Source organism: Girardinichthys multiradiatus, chromosome 3 (genome assembly GCF_021462225.1).
Source record: "Girardinichthys multiradiatus isolate DD_20200921_A chromosome 3, DD_fGirMul_XY1, whole genome shotgun sequence".
NCBI lineage: Eukaryota > Metazoa > Chordata > Actinopteri > Cyprinodontiformes > Goodeidae > Girardinichthys > Girardinichthys multiradiatus.
Window position 1 is genome coordinate 48,777,294 of NC_061796.1, and position 19,093 is coordinate 48,796,386.

Here is a 19,093-nt window from a genome sequence, read left to right on the forward strand (position 1 = left end):
GTCGTATTTTGGAAAATGTTCAAATGTTGTTATTGATGGTATAGCAATACCACAAGTCATCAACAACATTTCTTGGAGTTTTCATTGATGAGACCTTAAGGTGGAATGATCATACAGATTGTGTTTTCAGGAAAATACATGCATCTATTGGTATAATTAATAGGGTTAGTCATTACATCAGTGCAGCCTTGTTTGCTCATATATAGTTTTAAATATCCATATCTGTCTTGTAATATAGTTTGGGGAAGTACCTTTCCAATAACACTACAAAAAATGTTGGCTCTTCAAAATCTGTTAGAATTGCAACTTGATCAGATTATCTTTGCCCCTCTGCTCCTCTGTTTAAGGACCTACTATATTCTTACAATTTCCAACATTAACATTTTACAAATTTGTTTTTAGTTTACAAGATTTATGAAAGTCAGGAGCATAGATCATTGCATTTCACTCCTATTCACTATTACTTGACAATTATTATTAATAAAAATGGCAAGTTCATTCTTATTTAACTCGCCAGAGTTCAGCGCTTCATCTTCCTAAACATTAGACCAACTGAGGTCAGTTATCTGTCCGATAAAGATGAGCTAAACTTTGGAACTACTTTTCCCAGTTAGCAAAAAGCAGGCCTTCTATAAAATAGTTCAAAAATTGTTTATAACTGTAAATGCATGATTGTCTTTTGTTAGTCTTATATATTCTATTCAAATTCCCATTCATATTTTGAATGTGGTGGGTTTTGTTTTTGCTTTCATTGTTTATATGAATGTATCTCATAAATATATGATCAGTTGAATAGATTGTATTGCTGGATTATAAAGACTGTACTTCCTGAGGCAACTCAAGAAGTTCAACCTTCCACAGGAGCTGCTGGTCATCTTCTCCACTGCCATCATTCAATCTGTCCTGTCTTCATCCATCTCAGTGTGGTTTGGATCATCCACAAAACAGGACAGGTCCAGACTGCAACGAATAATCAGGACTGAAGAGAGAATAATCAGGGCTGACCTTCCTTCCATCCAGGACTTATACAGGTCAAGGGTCAGAAAAAGAGCTGCTAAAATCTCTGCAGACCCCACACACCCTGCACATAAACTGTTTAGAGTTTTACCTTCAGGTGGCGCTACAGAGCACTGTTCACTAAAACCAGCCGCCACAGAGACAGTTTCTTCCCCCAGGCTGTTTCTCTGATGAACATTTAATAGAGAACAAAACAACAGCATACAGATGTTGCAAATGTACCTTTTTTATTAGATATGTGTATATTGTACATTGTAAATTGTAAATTTGTATATTCTGTAATGCAGAATATTGCATTGTACATTGTATATTGTACATTGTAAATTGTAAATTTGTATATTCTGTAATGCAAAAACAGAACAAATGAGCAAAGTGTACCGGAGTCCTTGTTTGTATGCACGAACTTGGCAATAAAGCTGATTCTGATTCTGATGTTTTCATGGTATTTGGGTGGAGGCTTCATATAAGCCCACTGTGGGCTTTTTGCCTCTTTCTGTACTGTTAACATTATCTTTTATTTCTTGAGATTTTTGATCTGCTTTATTATTATTATTATTATTATTGAATCTTGTTTTAAAAAAATGAGGAACACAAACAATGTAGATTATCTGCAACAGGTTAGGTGTAAATGTTTTTTATTGTTTCACATTTCTCTTTTAACTATGACCGGAATCAATGAGATTTTCTTTTAAAACGCGAGGTACCGCGGCTAAGTTGTTTATTATTATTATTATGTTTTAAAAGCCAGAACAGCCAGTCTTAAGATTTCAAAAGAAAAAAAAAAGTGATATACCGCAGCTGGTACAGGAAATAGCGCCCCCTTCATTTCCGGAGTGCAATGGTACCATTTCCAAATCTGGTATGGGTCTGTTGTGTGGTCCGTCCCCGCCGCTTCTTGTTTGCTGCAGCCAGGTACTTCTCATTTATGCTAAGCTAAGGTAAGCTAACAGTTTCTCTCTGATCCAAGTTGTTTACGCTAAACTAAGGTAAGTTATGTTAGCAGTTTCCCTCTGATCCAAGTTGTTTATGCTAAGCTAAGGTAAGCTAGCAGTTTCCCTGTGATCCAAGTTGTTTACGCTAAACTAAGGTAATTTAAGCTAACAGTTTCCCTCTGGTCCCAGTTTTTATGCTAAGCTAAGTTAAGCTAACAGTTTCACTCTGATCCAAGTTATTTACGCTAAACTAAGGTAAGTTAACCAAGCAGTTTCCATTTGATCCAAGTTGTTTACACTAAGGTAATCTAACAGTTTCCATCTGATTCAAGTTGTTTATGCTAATCTAAGGGAAGCTAACTGTTACCCTCTGATCCAAGTTGTTTACGCTAAACTACGGTAAGTTATGCTAGCAGTTTCCCTGTGATCCAAGTTGTTTACGCTAAACGAAGGTAAGTTACGCTAGCAGGTTCCCTCTGGTCCCAGTTTTTACGCTAAGCTAATTAATGCTAACAGTTTCAATCCGATCCAAGTTATTTACGCTAAACGAAGGTAAGTTACCCAAGCAGTTTCCCTCTGATCCAACTTGTTTACGCTAAGCTAGACTAAGCTAACAGTTTCCCCCTGATCCAAGTTGTTTACGCTAAGCTAAGGTAAGTTAAGCTAACAGTTTTCCTCTGGTCCCAGTTTTTACGCTAAGCTAGGTTAAGCTAACAGTTTCACTCTAATCCAAGTTCTTTACACTAAACTAAGGTAAGTTACCCAAGCAGTTTCCCTTTGATCCAAGTTGTTTACGCTAAGCTAAGGTAAGTTAAGCTAACAGTTTCCCACTGGTCCAAGTTATTTACGCTAAACTAAGGTAAGCTAACTGTTTCCCTCTGATCCAACTTGTTTACGCTAAGCTAAGCTAAGCTAACAGTTTCACCCTGATCCAAGTTGTTTACGCTAAGCTAAGGTAAGCTAGCAGTTTCCCTCTTTTCCAAGTTGTTTACACTAAACTAAGGTAAGTTACCCAAGCAGTTTCCCTTTGATCCAAGTTGTTTACGCTAAGCTAAGGTAAGTTACGCTAGCAGTTTACGCTAAACGAAGGTAAGTTACCCAAGCAGTTTCCCTCTGATCCAACTTGTTTACGCTAAGCTAGACTAAGCTAACAGTTTCCCCCTGATCCAAGTTGTTTACGCTAAGCTAAGGTAAGTTAAGCTAACAGTTTTCCTCTGGTCCCAGTTTTTACGCTAAGCTAGGGTAAGCTAACTGTTTCCCTCTGATCCAACTTGTTTACGCTAAGCTAAGCTAAGCTAACAGTTTCACCCTGATCCAAGTTGTTTACGCTAAGCTAAGGTAAGCTAGCGGTTTCCCTCTTTTCCAAGTTGTTTACACTAAACTAAGGTAAGTTACCCAAGCAGTTTCCCTTTGATCCAAGTTGTTTACGCTAAGCTAAGGTAAGTTAAGCTAACAGTTTCCCTCTGATCCAACTTATTTACGCTAAGCTAAGCTAAGCTAACAGTTTCCCCCTGATCCAACTTGTTTACGCTAAGCTAAGCTAAGCTAACAGTTTCACCCTGATCCAAGTTGTTTACGCTAAGCTAAGGTAAGCTAGCAGTTTCCCTCTTTTCCAAGTTGTTTACACTAAACTAAGGTAAGTTACCCAAGCAGTTTCCCTTTGATCCAAGTTGTTTACGCTAAGCTAAGGTAAGTTACGCTAGCAGTTTACGCTAAGCTAAGGTAAGTTATGTTAGCAGTTTCCCTCTGATCCAAGATGTTTACACTAAACTGAGGTAAGTTAAGCTAACAGTTTCCCTCTGGTCCCAGGTTTTACGCTAAACTAAGTTAAGCTAACAGTTTCACTCTGATCAAAGTTATTTACGCCAAACTAAGGTAAGTTACCCAAGCAGTTTACCTTTGATCCAAATTGTTTACGCTAAGCTAAGGTAAACTAACAGTTTCTCTCCGATCCAAGTTGTTTATGCTAAGCTAAGTTAAGTTATGCTAGCAGTTTACGTTAAGCTAAGGTAAGTTATGTTAGCAGTTTCCCTCTGATCCAAGTTGTTTACGCTAATCTAAGTCAAGCTAACAGTTTCCCTCTGATCCAACTTATTTACGCTAAACGAAGGTCGGTTACACTAGCAGTTTACCCTCTGATCCAAGCTGTTTACACTAAGCTAACGTAAGCTAACAGTTTCCCTCAGGTCCTAGTGTTTACGCTAAGCTATGGTAAGCTAACAGTTTCCCTCTGATCCAAGTTGTTTAAGCTAAGCTAAGTTAAGCTAACAGTTTCACTCTGGTCCCAGTGTTTATACTAAACTAGGCCAACAGTTTCCCCTTAGTTTCCAGTCTTTGTCCTAAGCTAACACAATTAACAGCTTGGTACTGACCTCCATTGGCGTGCTCTCAGCAGAAAGGGCAGTAAAACCAACGATATCACTGAAGTAGATAGTAACGCAGTTGAAGGCTTCAGCTTGAACTGTCTCACCACTCTTCAGCTGTTCTGCCACTGAGCTGTACACAAGGAGAAACACCAAGTCACAGGATCAGTACTTACAGTGCCTTGCGAAAGTATTCGGCCCCCTTGAACCTTTCAACCGCTTGCCACATTTCAGGCTTCAAACATAAAGATATAAAATTCTTATTTTTTATGAAGAATCAACAACAAGTGGGACACAATTGTGAAGTGGAATGAAATGTATTGGATGTGTCAAACGTTTTTAACAAATAAAAAACTGAAAAGTGTGACGTGCAATATTATTTGGCCCCTTTACTTTCAGTGCAGCAAACTCACTCCAGAAGTTCAGTGAGGATCTCTGAATGATCCAATGTTGTCCCAAATGACTGATGATGATAAATAGAATCCACCTGTGTGTAATCAAGTCTCCGTATAAATGCACCTGCTCTGTGATAGTCTCAGGGTTCTGTTCAAAGCACAGAGAGCATCATGAAAACCAAGGAACACACCAGGCAGGTCTGAGATACTGTTGTGGAGAAGTTTCAAGCTGGATTTGGATACAAAAAGATTTCCCAAGCTTTAAACATCCCAAGGAGCACTGTGCAAGCAATCCTATTGAAATGGAAGGAGTATCAGACCACTGCAAATCTACCAAGACCCGGTAATTAATTAATTTATTTACTTAAACTCTTAGTTTATGGTCAGGAGTGTGGAAATATAAATGCCTTCTTATTAGTAGCTAAGACTAAGATATATTTGGGACGTTGTTTATAGATTGATTTTTATTAGGAGTTTTAGTTATGCTTTTGATATAAAAAATCTTAACAGTACCCTCTAGTATTTAACACAATGAGTGTTTATTATCCAAGGTTAAAGTTTGAGGGTGTTTTCTGTCTGTATCGTGAGAAGCTGGCAGTGTATTAGGGAGGCATGGTTCTCCTCTCACTGAAGATTTCTGAAGACGTGTGGGAAACAATTCTTTAATTAAATGATGAAATGTATCTCTGTTTTTTTTATGCTGTTGCTGCGGAGACATCCACAGACAGAATGATTGTGTATGTAACTGAAAAAAAGGTGCTGGACAGCAACTTGGAGTATATGAAGGAGTGGAGAGCAGCCCCCGGTGAGACAACACACAGACGTTTCCAGGTACCAGTGTAAGTGCGATGTTTCCCTCTCTGAATTCAGGCTGGTTTTAATAAACTTGTGGAAACTACAACTGATCGCTGAATGAGGATTGTCCTTTGGGGTGCCAAATAAAAAGAGTTGATGAGAGGTGAGGAGTAATGTAAGAGTTAACGGACGGTCAGTAAAGTTTTCTTACCTCGACAGGAGCTGAGGACTTTGAGGTCTGGCCAAATCACTTAGGTGACTTAGGTTAACCTTCTGTGTCTTTGTGTTAGGTCAGTTTTGAGTTATGGTGTGTATACATGGTTTCCTCAGTTAATAGTCTGTAAGTTCCCATTTTGAGTAGAGTTATATTTGGTTAACCTCTTTTATGGGCTCTATCAACTATATTTTTTAACTTTGTCATTTTTTGAATTTTGTTGGGTAAAATACCTGTTTCCTATATGCCTTTACTCCTCACACTGTGGTAGTATCTGGTAGAGTTTAGTAAAACTGTAGTACTAACTGTGGTAGTATCTGGTAGAGTTTAGTAAAACTGTAGTACTAACTGTGGTAGTATCTGGTAGAGCAGCGCCTCAGCCTTGCGTTTCTCCTCATGGTAAGCCTGTGTTCGTTCTTCCACCAGTTCCTCCAGGTTGTTGGCGTACTGCTCCATACGAGACAGCAGATTGTCCAGAATGTTGTTCCTGGACTCTCTGGAAAAAATAGTGGATACCATGTTTATGAATTCTACAGACATGCTTCAAACTGAACTGAAAAACATCCAACAAGTTTGACTTCTGCTCTACACTCAGATGATGCTGTAACAACCTTTAAAGAATCTGTTCCACTTTTAATCCCAGATTCTCGGGCTGTCTCCTCTATTCACTCTGAGGTCCTTACAGACAGCCCCACCATAGGTCCCCAACGGGGTCCCCAATGGAGACCTATGGTTTGACTCTGGGAGAAAGTTAAACTAATAAAAAGAAATATCCCACAGGCAAGGTTTTGTAAATATAAGAAGAAATGTGTTAAATAAGAATTGTTTATTTTAAAATAAAGCAAACAGGTGAAAGACCAGGGATCAGAACACAGGATTTAAAATATTAAAACCTGCCCAAAAAGCTCCTTCTAACAGCAGTGCTCTGAGGTTTTCCATGAACAGATGAGCATGATTAACATGTAAGGAGAGCTGTCTCTGTAAGGGAGGAGGGAGTTGCTGCTGGCCTCATATGGACTTCCCTTCATCTTCTCTTGGCTGTGTCTCACTTCCATTACACGCGGGAGGAAGGTTGCAGGAGGCTCCTCCACCTCTTGGACAGTCCACGATGCCCCCAACCAGATGGCCTCTCACACCTGTAGACTCACTCTCAACTGTTGCAGGAGGGACAAAAGCACATTTGCAACACTGGATCGGGACTCATCCCCAAACTTTGGACTTGAGAGTTTTGGCACAGCAGACAGGGGACTGACCTCTGACCCTGTGTTTCCTCTCCACAGCTTACTTCTCCCTTCGTTTTGTGAAAACTAGGTTTCATCATTAAACCTCTAACAGAGAAGCATATGGTAGTTGCTTCTTTTAAAATCCCACATTAGGGCTTTATAAGATCTCCGTCTTCTTTAACCCCAGTCATTCCCGGAAGATGGCCGCTCACACGGAGCCTGGTTCTGGTTCTGCTGGAGGTTTCTTCCTGTTAAAAGGGAGTTTTTCCTCTCCACTGTCGCTACATGCATGCTCAGTATGAGGGATTGCTGCAAAGTCAACACCAGTGACTGTCCACTGTCTCTACATGCTCATCCAGGAGGAGTGAATGCTGCAAGTCACTGACTGGATGCAATCTGCTGGGTTTCCTTAGATAGAAAAACATTTTATCTAATTTGAATAAAAAACTGAATCTGACTGAACTGTTTGATAACTAGGATCAAACTGGACTTGAAATCTGTCTGGAGGATTGGAATTAATTGGACTTGTTCTGTGAAGTGCCTTGGGACGACAGCTCTTACTTGTTGTGTTTGCGCAGCAGCAGGCGAATGTGGTTGAAGTCGGGTCTCTCTGTTGGCTCCTCGGCCCAGCAGCGCTGCATCAGCTGACCCAGCTCGGGGCTATGACTCTGTGGGTCGATGGTGGGCCTAAGGCAGGGCCACTCACCCAGAATCACCCGGTCCACGATCTCTGCAGAGACACCAGGACACTCAGAAACTAAAAGCAGGAGGCAGGAATAGGGGAATAATACTGTAAGTGGATTTGTCTCTGCAGCAGACACAGAAAACCTGGCCCATGTTGGGTTTTGTTGGTCTGCAGTCCTGTTCTAACAGAACCAGAACTGAACCCAAAAGAGACCTGAACTGGACCTTCTCTGGTTTACCTTTCGGGCTAAGTAGCTCGCCCTCCAGGTAGAAGGCTCCTCTACGCAGTGCAACCTCCTGAAGGATGATCCCAAAGCTGTAGACATCTCCTTTTTGGGTTCCCTGAGGAGGACAAGACTCCATTCGGTGCAGCTCTGGAGCCATCCACAACTTTTCTGCGGAAAATCAATTGAAAACCAAGTTGGCTGCTTTAACTCTCCACTTTCGTTTACAGAACAGTTTTCAGCTTGATTTTGACAAGGTTGGCGCTGTGTTCTTCCTGCAGTTGTCAGTCCTGATGGTGAATTCAATTAATTTCAATCCAGTTTTATTTATATAGAACCAATTTACAACACATGTCATCTCAAAACTCTTTACAAAGTCAATCAATCCAGATTTCAAGTCAGGTTCATTAATTCCCATTAATCCTAACTATCAAACAGTCAGATTCAGTTATTTATTCAAATTGGATAAAAAGTTTTTCTATCTAAGGAAACCCAGCAGATTGCATCCAGTCAGTGACTTGCAGCATTCACTCCTCCTGGATGAGCATGTAGAGACAGTGGACAGTCACTGGTGTTGACTTTGCAGCAATCCCTCATACTGAGCATGCATGTAGCGACAGTGGAGAGGAAAAACTCCCTTTTAACAGGAAGAAACCTCCAGCAGAACCAGAACCAGGCTCAGTGTGAGCGGCCATCTGCCACGACCCACTGGAGGTTTGAGAGAACAGAGCAGAGACACAAAGAGAACAAAGAAGCACTGATCCAGGAGTACTTTCTATGGGAAGGAAAAGTAAATGTTAATGGATGTAGCTCCTTTAGTCGTTTCATCTAGAAAGAAAGAACAGATAAACTCTGAGCCAGTTTTCAAGTCTAGAGGATGAAAGATATGGAGGACCGATCCTGACAAAATTAAAAATAAAAGCAGAAATATATATATATTGTTTTCCCTTTTCCTTACACATGCCTTTGTTCTTTTGACATTTCCTCATCTCTCTTTTTCCTTTACCGTATGCATTTCTGCTTCATTATGCAAATGAGGAGGGCTGCCTTCTTCTCTCCAGCTCCTCTCCTATTGGTCAATATACAGGAAGGAGGAGGATCCATGTGCAGGCCGAGGGTGTGTCCCAATTCAGGGGCTGGATCCTTCCAAGTCTGTACTTGTGGGCTGATTACATCACAGCGCGGCGCAGAAGGTCTGTCAGATGCTGCCGACAAATGTGTCCTTCTTTTGCCCAATTTGAAGAATGACTTGTGAGTATCCTTCGCGGTCCATCTTTTCCCATGATTCATTGCGGGTCGAAGCAGTTCGGTCAAACAGGGGCAGCCATGGCGGACCACAGTGGCAAAAAGTGGCAAAAGTGTCACTTTCTGTGACACAAATGAACTTTTACAATGTTTTTAGTGCGGGAATATAACTATGTAGACGTGAAAAATCTGCTTGATTTATCAAGACATCGCTTAATTTCAAATGTGCTCCGACGTGTTCGGAGTTTTCCGCTCCCACCGTAGTAACCGGTTTGCCTCGCCAGTCCTACCGGCGGTGGAGCGAGCTGGACCCGGTAGAGATCTGACCGGACTATCGGTACTGAGCTCCTGCTGCCAGTCATCACAGTGAACGTTAAACTCAAGTGATTTCTAACAGTTTATGTTAGTATTAATTTAATATATTGTGTCATTTGTTCATGGAAGTCGATTTGACATTACAGGTGATATTAAAGTTAACCTGAATAAATGGATGATTTTATGTAATCTTACCGTATCACTGGAGAGTGTGATTGAGAATAAATAAGCTTTTAAATATTCATTTTTGATGAAGAAATGTGCTATATGTGTTTTTAAAAGTATATTTATAATTCAGCTAGCATTATAATTCATGATTTCAGGTACAGCTGAAGAGAAATACACTTTCAAATGCAAGCAAATCTCAGTAAAGAAGTGAAAAGTTTGAAAGAGCTTGTTTTAGACATTTGCATAGAAATATTTTAATATGTTCTGAAAATTAAGACAAATGTAAAATTAAAAAAGACTTTTTTTACACTGATATTAAGCAAGATGTTTTTTTTTGTTGATTTTATTGTTTAGGTACAAAGCAGCAGACGGGTCAGTTTATGAAGCTCAGGGCTGAGAACCACCACCTTTTTACTGGAGCTAAAAACTCAGCCATCGTGGCTTGGAGGTACAATAACTACATTCTTTACAGTCAGTTTCTGTCCAGTTTTAATAACTTCTATCTTTCTAACTTTCATAAATATCCATCCAGTGATTAACATACTTCTTTCAGTTTAGGACAGTTCTGGAGAAGATGGACCAACAGGGGAAGGTCAGCCCCTTGCAGGCCAAATAAAAAGTGGGACAATATGAAAAAGAAATATAAAGTTTGTTCAGAAGGTTCTCATGTCACACACAAATAAAAAAATATTTCTAAAAGTCTTGTTGGTTTCTCCGTTTAGTCAACTCTTCTTTTATTCCATCTAACTTTAGGATTGTAAGTATCCAGGGTCAGGAGAGGGAGTCAGTGAAAAGCCCACTGCTGCTACTTGGACCTGGTTTGTCTTTATGGATGAGATGTTGGGACAGAGGTCTTCTACAACACATCCTGTCCTGATTGCCTCCATCCCTGAGGACCCTCCAGGGCCAAGTGGAGCGGTGGTCAACCAGATGGAGAAGGAAGACAGTGAGCCAGCAGGAAGGGGTCAGAAAAGAAAGAGGGACAGAGATGATGGAGTTGATCAGGGAGGACATGAGGACACAGAGAATGGACAGACTGTTTTCCATCTTAGAAAGAATGGTACTGAAATAAGGTGCTATATAAAGAAATAATATTAAGTTTTGTTCAGATTGTTTCTTAAAATGTTAAGGTGTTCTAATAAATTTCAATATTGTTTTTGTCACTAATGTATTTTATTTCCATTTGATCCAACAATACATCAACTTCATTTAAAGTTATAAACACAGTTTATTTTGAAAATTACAAATAACATTTTAAACAGAATGTGGAAAAAAAACAACATTCAAACAGTTCCTGGTCACTCAGGTTGATCCTGCTGTCTCCATTATAAATATTTGTACATAGTTTTATTTTATACCTTTTGTCTTATAATCTTGATCTGTTTGAATGTTTTCTTCCCACATTCTGTTTAAAATGTTATTTGTATTTTTCATAATAAATTCTGTTTATAACTTTAAATGAAGTTGATGTATTGTTAGATCAAATGGAAATAAAATACATTAGTGACAAAAACTATTAATACATTCATTAGAACAGCTTAAAACTAAGAAACAATCTGAACAAAACTTAATATTTCTTATAAAGCACCTTATTTCAGTACCATTCTTTCTAAGATGGAAAACAGTCTGTCCATTCTCTGTAGCCTCATGTCCTCCCTGATCAACTCCATCATCTCTGTCTCTCTTTCTTTTCTGACCCCTTCCTGCTGGTTCAGTCTTCCTTCTCCATCTGGTTGTCCACCGCTCCGCTTGGCCCTGGAGTGTCCTCAGGGATGGAGGCAATCAGGACAGGAGGTGTTGTGGAAGACCTCTGTCCCAACATCTCATCCATAAAGACAAACCAGGTCCAAGTAGCAGCAGTGGGCTTTTCACTGTCCTAAACCAAAAGAAGTATGTTAATCACTGGATAGATATTTATGAAAGTTAGAAAGATAGAAGTTATTAAAACTGGACAGAAACTGACTGTAAAGAATGTAGTTATTGTACCTCCAAGCCACGGTGGCTGAGTTTTTAGCTCCAGTAAAAAGGTGGTGGTTCTGATCCCTGAGCTTAATAAACTGACCCGTCTGCTGCTTTGTACCTAAACAATAAAAACAACAAAAAAAAACCATCTTGCTTAATATCAGAGTAAAAAAAAGTCTTTTTTAATTTTACATTTGTCTTAATTTTCAGAACATATTAAAATATTTCTATGCAAATGTCTAAAACAAGCTTTTTCAAACTTTTAACTTCTTTACTGAGATTTACTTACATTTGAAAGTGTATTTCTCTTCAGCTGTACCTGAAATCATGAATTATAATGATAGCTGAATTATAAATATACTTTTAAAACATATAGCACATTTCTTCATCAAAAATGAATATTTAAAAGCTTATTTATTCTCAATCACACTCTCCAGCGATACAGTAAGATTACATAAAATCATCCATTTATTCAGGTTAACTTTAATATCACCTGTAATGTCAAATCGACTTCCATGAACAAATGACACAATATATTAAATTAATACTAACATAAACTGTTAGAAATCACTTGAGTTTAACGTTCACTGTGATGACTGGCAGCAGGAGCTCAGTACCGATAGTCCGGTCAGATCTCTACCGGGTCCAGCTCGCTCCACCGCCGGTAGGACTGGCGAGGCAAACCGGTTACTACGGTGGGAGTGGAAAACTCCGAACACGTCGGAGCACGTTTGAAATTAAGCGATGTCTAGATAAATCAAGCAGATTTTTCACGTCTACATAGTTATATTCCCGCACTAAAAACATTGTAAAAGTTCATTTGTGTCACAGAAAGTGTCATTTTTCACAGTTTACTCACAGCTTTTGTTGCTATGGTCCGCCATGGCTTCCCCTGCTTGACCAAACCGCTTCGACCCGCAATGAATCATGGGAAAAGATGGACCGCGAAGGATACTCACAACTCATCCTTCAAATCGGGCAAAAGAAGGACACATTTGTCGGCAGCATCTGACAGACCTTCTGCGCCGCGCTGTGACGTAATCGCCCCACAAGTACGGACTTGGAAGGATCCAGCCCCTGATTTGGGACACACCCTCAGCCTGCACATGGATCCTCCTCCTTCCTGTATATTGACCAATAGGAGAGGAGCTGGAGAGAAGAAGGCAGCCCTCCTCATTTGCATAATGAAGCAGAAATGCATACGGTAAAGGAAAAAGAGAGACGAGGAAATGTCAAAAGAACAAAGGCATGTGTAAGGAAAAGGAAAAACAAAATATATATATTTCTGCTTTTATTTTTAATTTTGTCAGGATCGGTCCTCCATAGAAAGAGAGCACATAGAGTTAGTCACAGTAAAAGCTCAGTCAGTAGCCATGTCTAGGAGAGAGAAAGGGTTAAACACTGAAAGACAGGGCCATGTGGATCATCTGTAGAAGGTGAGCATTAAGTTGTTGCCAGCAGCAGCTTGGACGATGCCCCCCTCCAGGAAGGTGCCACAGCTAAACATAGAGCCAGGCCAGGTGTAGCTTCTAGACAGAGCTGGTGAAGAATATAGAAGACTTACGGGCATAGTAGGCATGAGCGTCACTTCCTGAGTCAAGATCCGATCTAAAGCTGGACAGTCCGTAGTCGGTGATCTTAAGGACAAAGCGGTTGTCGACGACACAGTTGGACGATTTGAGTTTCCCGTGAGAGAAGATGACGCTGTTGTGAAGGAACACCATGCCCTGAGGACATGGAGAAGGACAGGCACTGACTGTCTGTCCTAATGGTAGCTGGAGACAGGAGACAGAATGGTGCAGAGGAAGAAGAAGCTTACCTTCACAATGTCGTTGAGGAGGGAATACTTAAACATCCAGTCCAGAGAGATGCTGTCGTTCTCCAGGATGTCCTGAAGACATAGAGATGGGAAGAGAGAAGTCAGGAAAGGAAGACAGGTAAATGGACATGTTGACAGACAGGTGTGCTGTACCTGCAGGCTGCCTCGGGGACAGTACTCTGTGATGATGCAGATGTTTGGCGGGTCGATGCATGCTCCAATGAACCTAGTCAGGTGTTCATTCTGAACGTCTCTCATCTGAACAAAAACACATTTTATTTGAACATGCTCTAGAACATTCAGGAGCCGGAGGTCTAGGTTCTCTGAGCTGGTCCAACAGAACCAGAACATGACTTAAAACGTGACTTTCTGTTGTGTAGGTTCGTCTTCCCAATGTTTAGATCTAGGAAGATCTTCAGCCTTACAGTGAACTTACAGCTCAGACCTAATTTATGGCGGATGGAAACCAATTCACTCACATGTTTGAGTTCAAACAGGACCTTTCTGTTCAACTCGATCCGCTTCCGGTTTGAGTATTTTATGGCCACGATGTTCCCCTGGAAGGTAGAACAGACAGATCTCTGAGGGAATGCTGAAGATGATCGTAGACATGAACTAACCTTAGCTGATAATAAAACATCTGAAATGCACCTTTAATTAACCTCAGAGACTATGAGAACATAGAAGATGATTTCATGTTCGTCACCCTGGTCCGACTCCTCATCCTCACTGTAGAAAAAAACTCACCTTGTAGTAACCGGTCTTTGCAAAGATCTGCAGGTTTCCATCTCCGGTCATCAGGGACCCATAGTTGGAGCCTCTCTGAGGACCAAACAGATCACAGAGCTTCATGTTAGCATGATTATGGAATGATGAGGAACTCCCTGAGCTGCATGTTCCTCAAACAGGTAACATAATGAAAACCAGAACTTATTGTTGGGTTCTGGAGAGATCTGTAAGGTTTTGTTTCAAATCTCGGTCTGTCTCAGTCTTTGGTTCTAGTTTCTGCTTTTCTCAGAACTAAGAGCTTCAGGAATTCAGCTGCTCACGTGGATCATGGAATTACCCAGCATGTAGTAGGTACCTGCACAATGTGACCAGCTGGCCTCATGGAAAATTGGGAGGATGTTCCTGAGGTGTTCCCAGTCAGTCGGATCTTCCCTCTGCCAAACATCTCCTCCGTCTTTTGCTTGTTGTTCTACATATTCGTTCTGACTGGTACCTACAGTGGAGAGTGTGTGTGTGTGTGCTTGTATAGCCATCATTATGAGGACCAAAACTTGACAGTAGACCAACATCTGGCCAGGTCCTCACGCTAATTGGGCTAATGCTTAGGTTTAGGGCTATGGTGTAAATTGAATTTAGGTTAAATTTGGGGTTAGGTATGTACCTGTGACCTCAGGTTTAGGGTAAGGTTCAGGGATATGGCATAGAAAGCGATAGAAAATGAACAGAGGTCAATGCAACGTCCTCACAACAATAGATATACAAACATCTGTGTGTTTGAGAGAGATGTTGGTGTTTTGAGTGTGTGCGCTCACCAGTGACAGAGTGATCCTGCTGCCACTCCGCAGAACCTTATCCAGGTTGCTCATATGGATGTCGTCCCAGGAGATCCTCCAAAGCTGAGCCACCAGCTCCTTCTCCAGCTTCATCCTCCTGCAGCAGAGAACAGCAGGCTCTGATATTAACCCACAGATCCAGTTAATAGCACTTTGGACGGGTTCAGGTTCAGTCTGCTGGGTCAGACAGAGTTTTGTTTTGTTGGCTTATCCCTGAATCAGAACCTGATGTCAGGTCCATCAGATGTTCACAAGAAACTTCTGCTCCTTTCATGAATGAAACCCACGATCTGCCACAGTCTGAGGTTTTCTGTGATGGAGTCAGACATTAAAGGAACCTTCAGGTCAAATCAAACAGGTTCTGTAGGAGGAAAACTAGTCTGATTTCCCAAACAGAATCCCAGAAGAGTTCTTCAACCAGGAGAACAAGGAGCACTAACCCAGGGGTCGCGTTAACTGTATATTTTTCGTTTTTGACCATTTTTTAAAACAGTGACAGAAAAATCTAAAGGCCACCAGTCATTTTGACAGATTGTAATTCACACCCCTGACAACTTGGTGGCGAGTTAGCATATTAATCAGTCGTTTACTCCCGCTGAAGCGAGTGCCGGATCAGGAAATCCCTCATTCAGGAGAAATGTTCCCTGATTTTAAAACTTTGACTGAAGTGGAGCTTGTTATTCTGGTCTCTAGTGTGGCAGCAGGTGATCTGGTCATATTTATTAGAACAACTGTTTAATTACATTGTTTTTATGTAGTTACTGGGACCACAGTCAGTGCTTTTGGCACTGCAGAGAAAAAGTTAAATGCATTCATCTGGTTGATGTGGACTCTCTGTTGGGCTTGTGTTGCTGACTGAATATTAATTAAAATGAATGAAAAGAGTTTGCATGTTCTCCCCGTGCATGCGTGGGTTCTCACCGGGTACTCCGGCTTCCTCCCACAGTCCAAAGACACGACTGTTAGGTTAATTGGTCACTCTAAATTGCCCTTAGGTGTATGAATGAGTGTGTGCATGGTTGTTTGTGTGTTGCCCTGTGATGGACTGGTGACCTGTCCAGGGTGAACCCAGCCTCTTGCCCATAGACTGCTGGAGATAGACACCAGCTCCCCTGTGACCCACTATGGAATAAGTGATAGAAAATGACTGACTGACTGTTTAATTATTATCGTTTAAAAAAATAAAGTGACAAACGGATTATGACCGGATTGTTTTGACCCCGTCAGTCAAAATGACCAACAACCAAAAACTCACAACCTCTGACACACCAGTCTGACCATGGTAGATCAGACTGGAAACACTATCAGTTAGAACCAAACCCATCCAAAACAGAGCCCAGGCTCATTGCAAACATGAAACCAGTGCAAACCAAGAACCCTCCTCCTAACAAGATTGCTCTGACTGGGTCATTTAAAATCCAGTCAAAAGTAAAACCTCAAACCACAGTTAAATCTGATCCAGAACCAAGGACAAGTTTCTGAGTCAAGTGGATCCAGAATCACAACTCAGAAGGTCCAAATCCAGGGAACAGTTATTAAAAAGTCCACTCTCAAACCAGTATAAACCAGTTTTAACCGGGTCATGGTTCAGTTTCTGATGAATAATGGAGGTCACATGACCTTGCGACGGCTCTTACCTGTAGATGAAGATGGCAACAGTCAGTGTCATGGTGAGGATGAAGAAGATCACGATGGATACCATCTGATGGATGGTGATGGTTTCTGTGGGAGACACATTCCCATTAGGAAGTTCAGGTAGTCCGTTCTGATCCCAGAACCTACTGTCATAATGCTGATACAAACAAGTCCAAATATATCAGAACATTACATTAAGTCAGAACCATCACAGCCATAGGTAACTATGTCCTCTGTGCTCATTAGAAACCAATGATTGGATTTCTATTTGGATAAGAACAATCAGAACCATCAGATGGTTCATTCCTCTTTTATTTCATTAGTGACTGGAGAAATACATCAACACACTCTGCTTGGACCAGAGACTGAGCTCAGGAGGAAGTTCTGTTGGACCAGAGACTGATTCTGGTTTTGGTACCAATATTCACTCTGCTGCTGATCTCCAATAAGGATAATGAACTACCACTTCTGACCCGTTTCTTCTTTGAGACAGAGGAGATGGTTCTGGTCCACTGCAGTTTGTTTCCTCTATGTCTCTCTGCTCCACCACACCTGATCCTGTTTAAAAATAATTTATCCCAAACAGAAGTAAAATGTGCCAGTGTCTGCTCTGAGATTCAGCTTTAACCTGGTTTAAATGGGTCAGATCAGGAATTCAGGGGGAACTTCAGAACCAGATCGCTTTTGATGAGGGATTTTCCTTCAGAGCAGCTGTTCTGGAGGAGAATCTCTGGATCAGTCTGTGTTAGAGAAACAAGGAAGTTGGATCAATCAGATCCAGATAGGAACTCTGTTTGCTGCTGTTTAATGAATAAATATGTATCTGGATCATGTAGTTTCCTAATGATCTGGATGAGCAGCTATTCTGGGTTCTTTTTGCTTCTGGATCTGTCTGCCAGTACACTGGTCTACGTTCTGAATGACTGAGTTTGGACCCATGTTTGGGCCGATGATCCACTGACTTGTGAGGCACTTTGGGTTGTCGTTCTTTAATCCGCAGAAGGGAACATCGAGAGGAATGCTTCCACCGGGCCAGTGCAGAGATGTTCCAGGAACCGCTGTCAGCTTCTCCTCAGAGCTGTTGTAGACCAGAGCCATCTGCAGGGAAACAGGAACCGCTCAGTTTGAGTCTGCAGAGGAACAGGAGCTGACAGTCCTGCCTTAGGAAGAGAACAAAACCGGACCCCGTATGTCGACTCTGGGAATCCTCTTATTGGATCTAAAATCCTAGTTTCTGTAACGAAGCTGTATTTGGAGTTTTCAGGGATTGTTCCAAAGAAATAGGAACAAACTGGTTTCAGCTGAAAGGACTGTACCGAATTTGAGTGGAAAGGCAAAGTTAAAATGAAGGGATGGATATTCAGTCAGCTTAGCTGTAACCTCTCCTTTCTGAACAGCAGATCTTGATTTCCAGTCTAAATAAGCTTCCTTCTGGGTTCCTGCTGAGTTCCAGAACCGTTCTGGTTCCATTATCCATGCTGAGTTTACCTGGTAGATGCTGCTATTGGTGTCCATCAAGTCCCACAGAGCAAAGTCCATCTCTCTGTCCCCATTCTCGTCCAGCTGAACCAGACCCGTAACACCTGAGGATGGACAAAAGTTCAGATTCAGTAACCAGCAGGTCCGATTCCCTGCTCCTGAGCATTATTCTGGAATTATTCCTGTTACTTAAAGAAGATGACATGTACTAAATGATTGAAGGTCCAGACAGGTCTGAATACGAGCTGGATGTCAGCAGCTGTGATCTGGGACTGAGGTTTTAATGAAACTGATCCAATCAGTCAGACTGAAGAAAACACATAAAATCAGGAATGTTGAGCATAGACATCTATCAGATGCAGAGAATCGCTCACTGAGGATCCAAAGAATTGTTCACCTAAAGGTGGAGAACCATAATCGCTATGTTAACCTGAAACAGCTGAACTGTATGCTGCTTCACATGTCGGCACATTAAACAGCGTCTCAGAATATGTGATATGTCGGGCTGGTGGTATACGGGTTTAACTGTGCGACCCATGTACTGAGGCCTTGGTCCTAGATGCAGGCTGTCTCGGGATCGAATCCAAGCGACGTTTTCTGGACACGCTTCCCCCACTCTTTCCACTATTTCCTGTCTGCTTACTGTCCAAAAATGATAAAAAAGAATATGTCAAATATGGCTGAGTTTCCCCTTTTTCGCATGTGTGTGTCTTGGTATACACACTCATGAGATTACTGAATGGATGTGTCATAACCTATAGTTACATGTGTCTGAGTCATGAAAACAAAATAAAAATAAAGTTCTAAAAAAAACAGTGATAACCATCTCTTAGTGCTGCTCATAACAATATCACAATTCTTATTTATTTTTCAAAGACTTTATATAAAAGGTTACCTAATATTATTTAAATAAAATTATTAGTATCTTTATTTGTATTATTTTAATATTTAATTGTTATTATCACAGCTGAGTTGAGTTTCTCTTTGTTTCAGATCCTATTCTGGACTGCGCTCAGATGATACATGTTCCCTGAAGAACAGACTTGCTGCTCTGACGCTTT

General features: G+C 41.0%; 1 protein-coding gene across 2 annotated transcripts in view; it reads right to left on the reverse strand.

The window, feature by feature from the left end:
- Positions 1-19,093, reverse strand: part of LOC124865756 (atrial natriuretic peptide receptor 1-like) — an 88,907-nt gene that overhangs the window by 17,306 nt on the left and 52,508 nt on the right. For both annotated transcript variants that reach the window (XM_047361132.1, XM_047361131.1), the window contains exons 6-18: positions 18,042-18,136; positions 17,516-17,651; positions 16,556-16,640; positions 14,898-15,015; positions 14,104-14,178; positions 13,836-13,913; positions 13,510-13,614; positions 13,357-13,428; positions 13,102-13,264; positions 7,863-8,018; positions 7,501-7,669; positions 6,066-6,212; positions 4,322-4,445 (exon numbers count right to left, since the gene is read on the reverse strand). In XM_047361132.1, the coding sequence (XP_047217088.1) occupies positions 4,322-4,445; positions 6,066-6,212; positions 7,501-7,669; positions 7,863-8,018; positions 13,102-13,264; positions 13,357-13,428; positions 13,510-13,614; positions 13,836-13,913; positions 14,104-14,178; positions 14,898-15,015; positions 16,556-16,640; positions 17,516-17,651; positions 18,042-18,136 (1,523 nt within the window). The remainder of the gene's footprint in view (positions 1-4,321; positions 4,446-6,065; positions 6,213-7,500; positions 7,670-7,862; positions 8,019-13,101; positions 13,265-13,356; positions 13,429-13,509; positions 13,615-13,835; positions 13,914-14,103; positions 14,179-14,897; positions 15,016-16,555; positions 16,641-17,515; positions 17,652-18,041; positions 18,137-19,093) is intronic.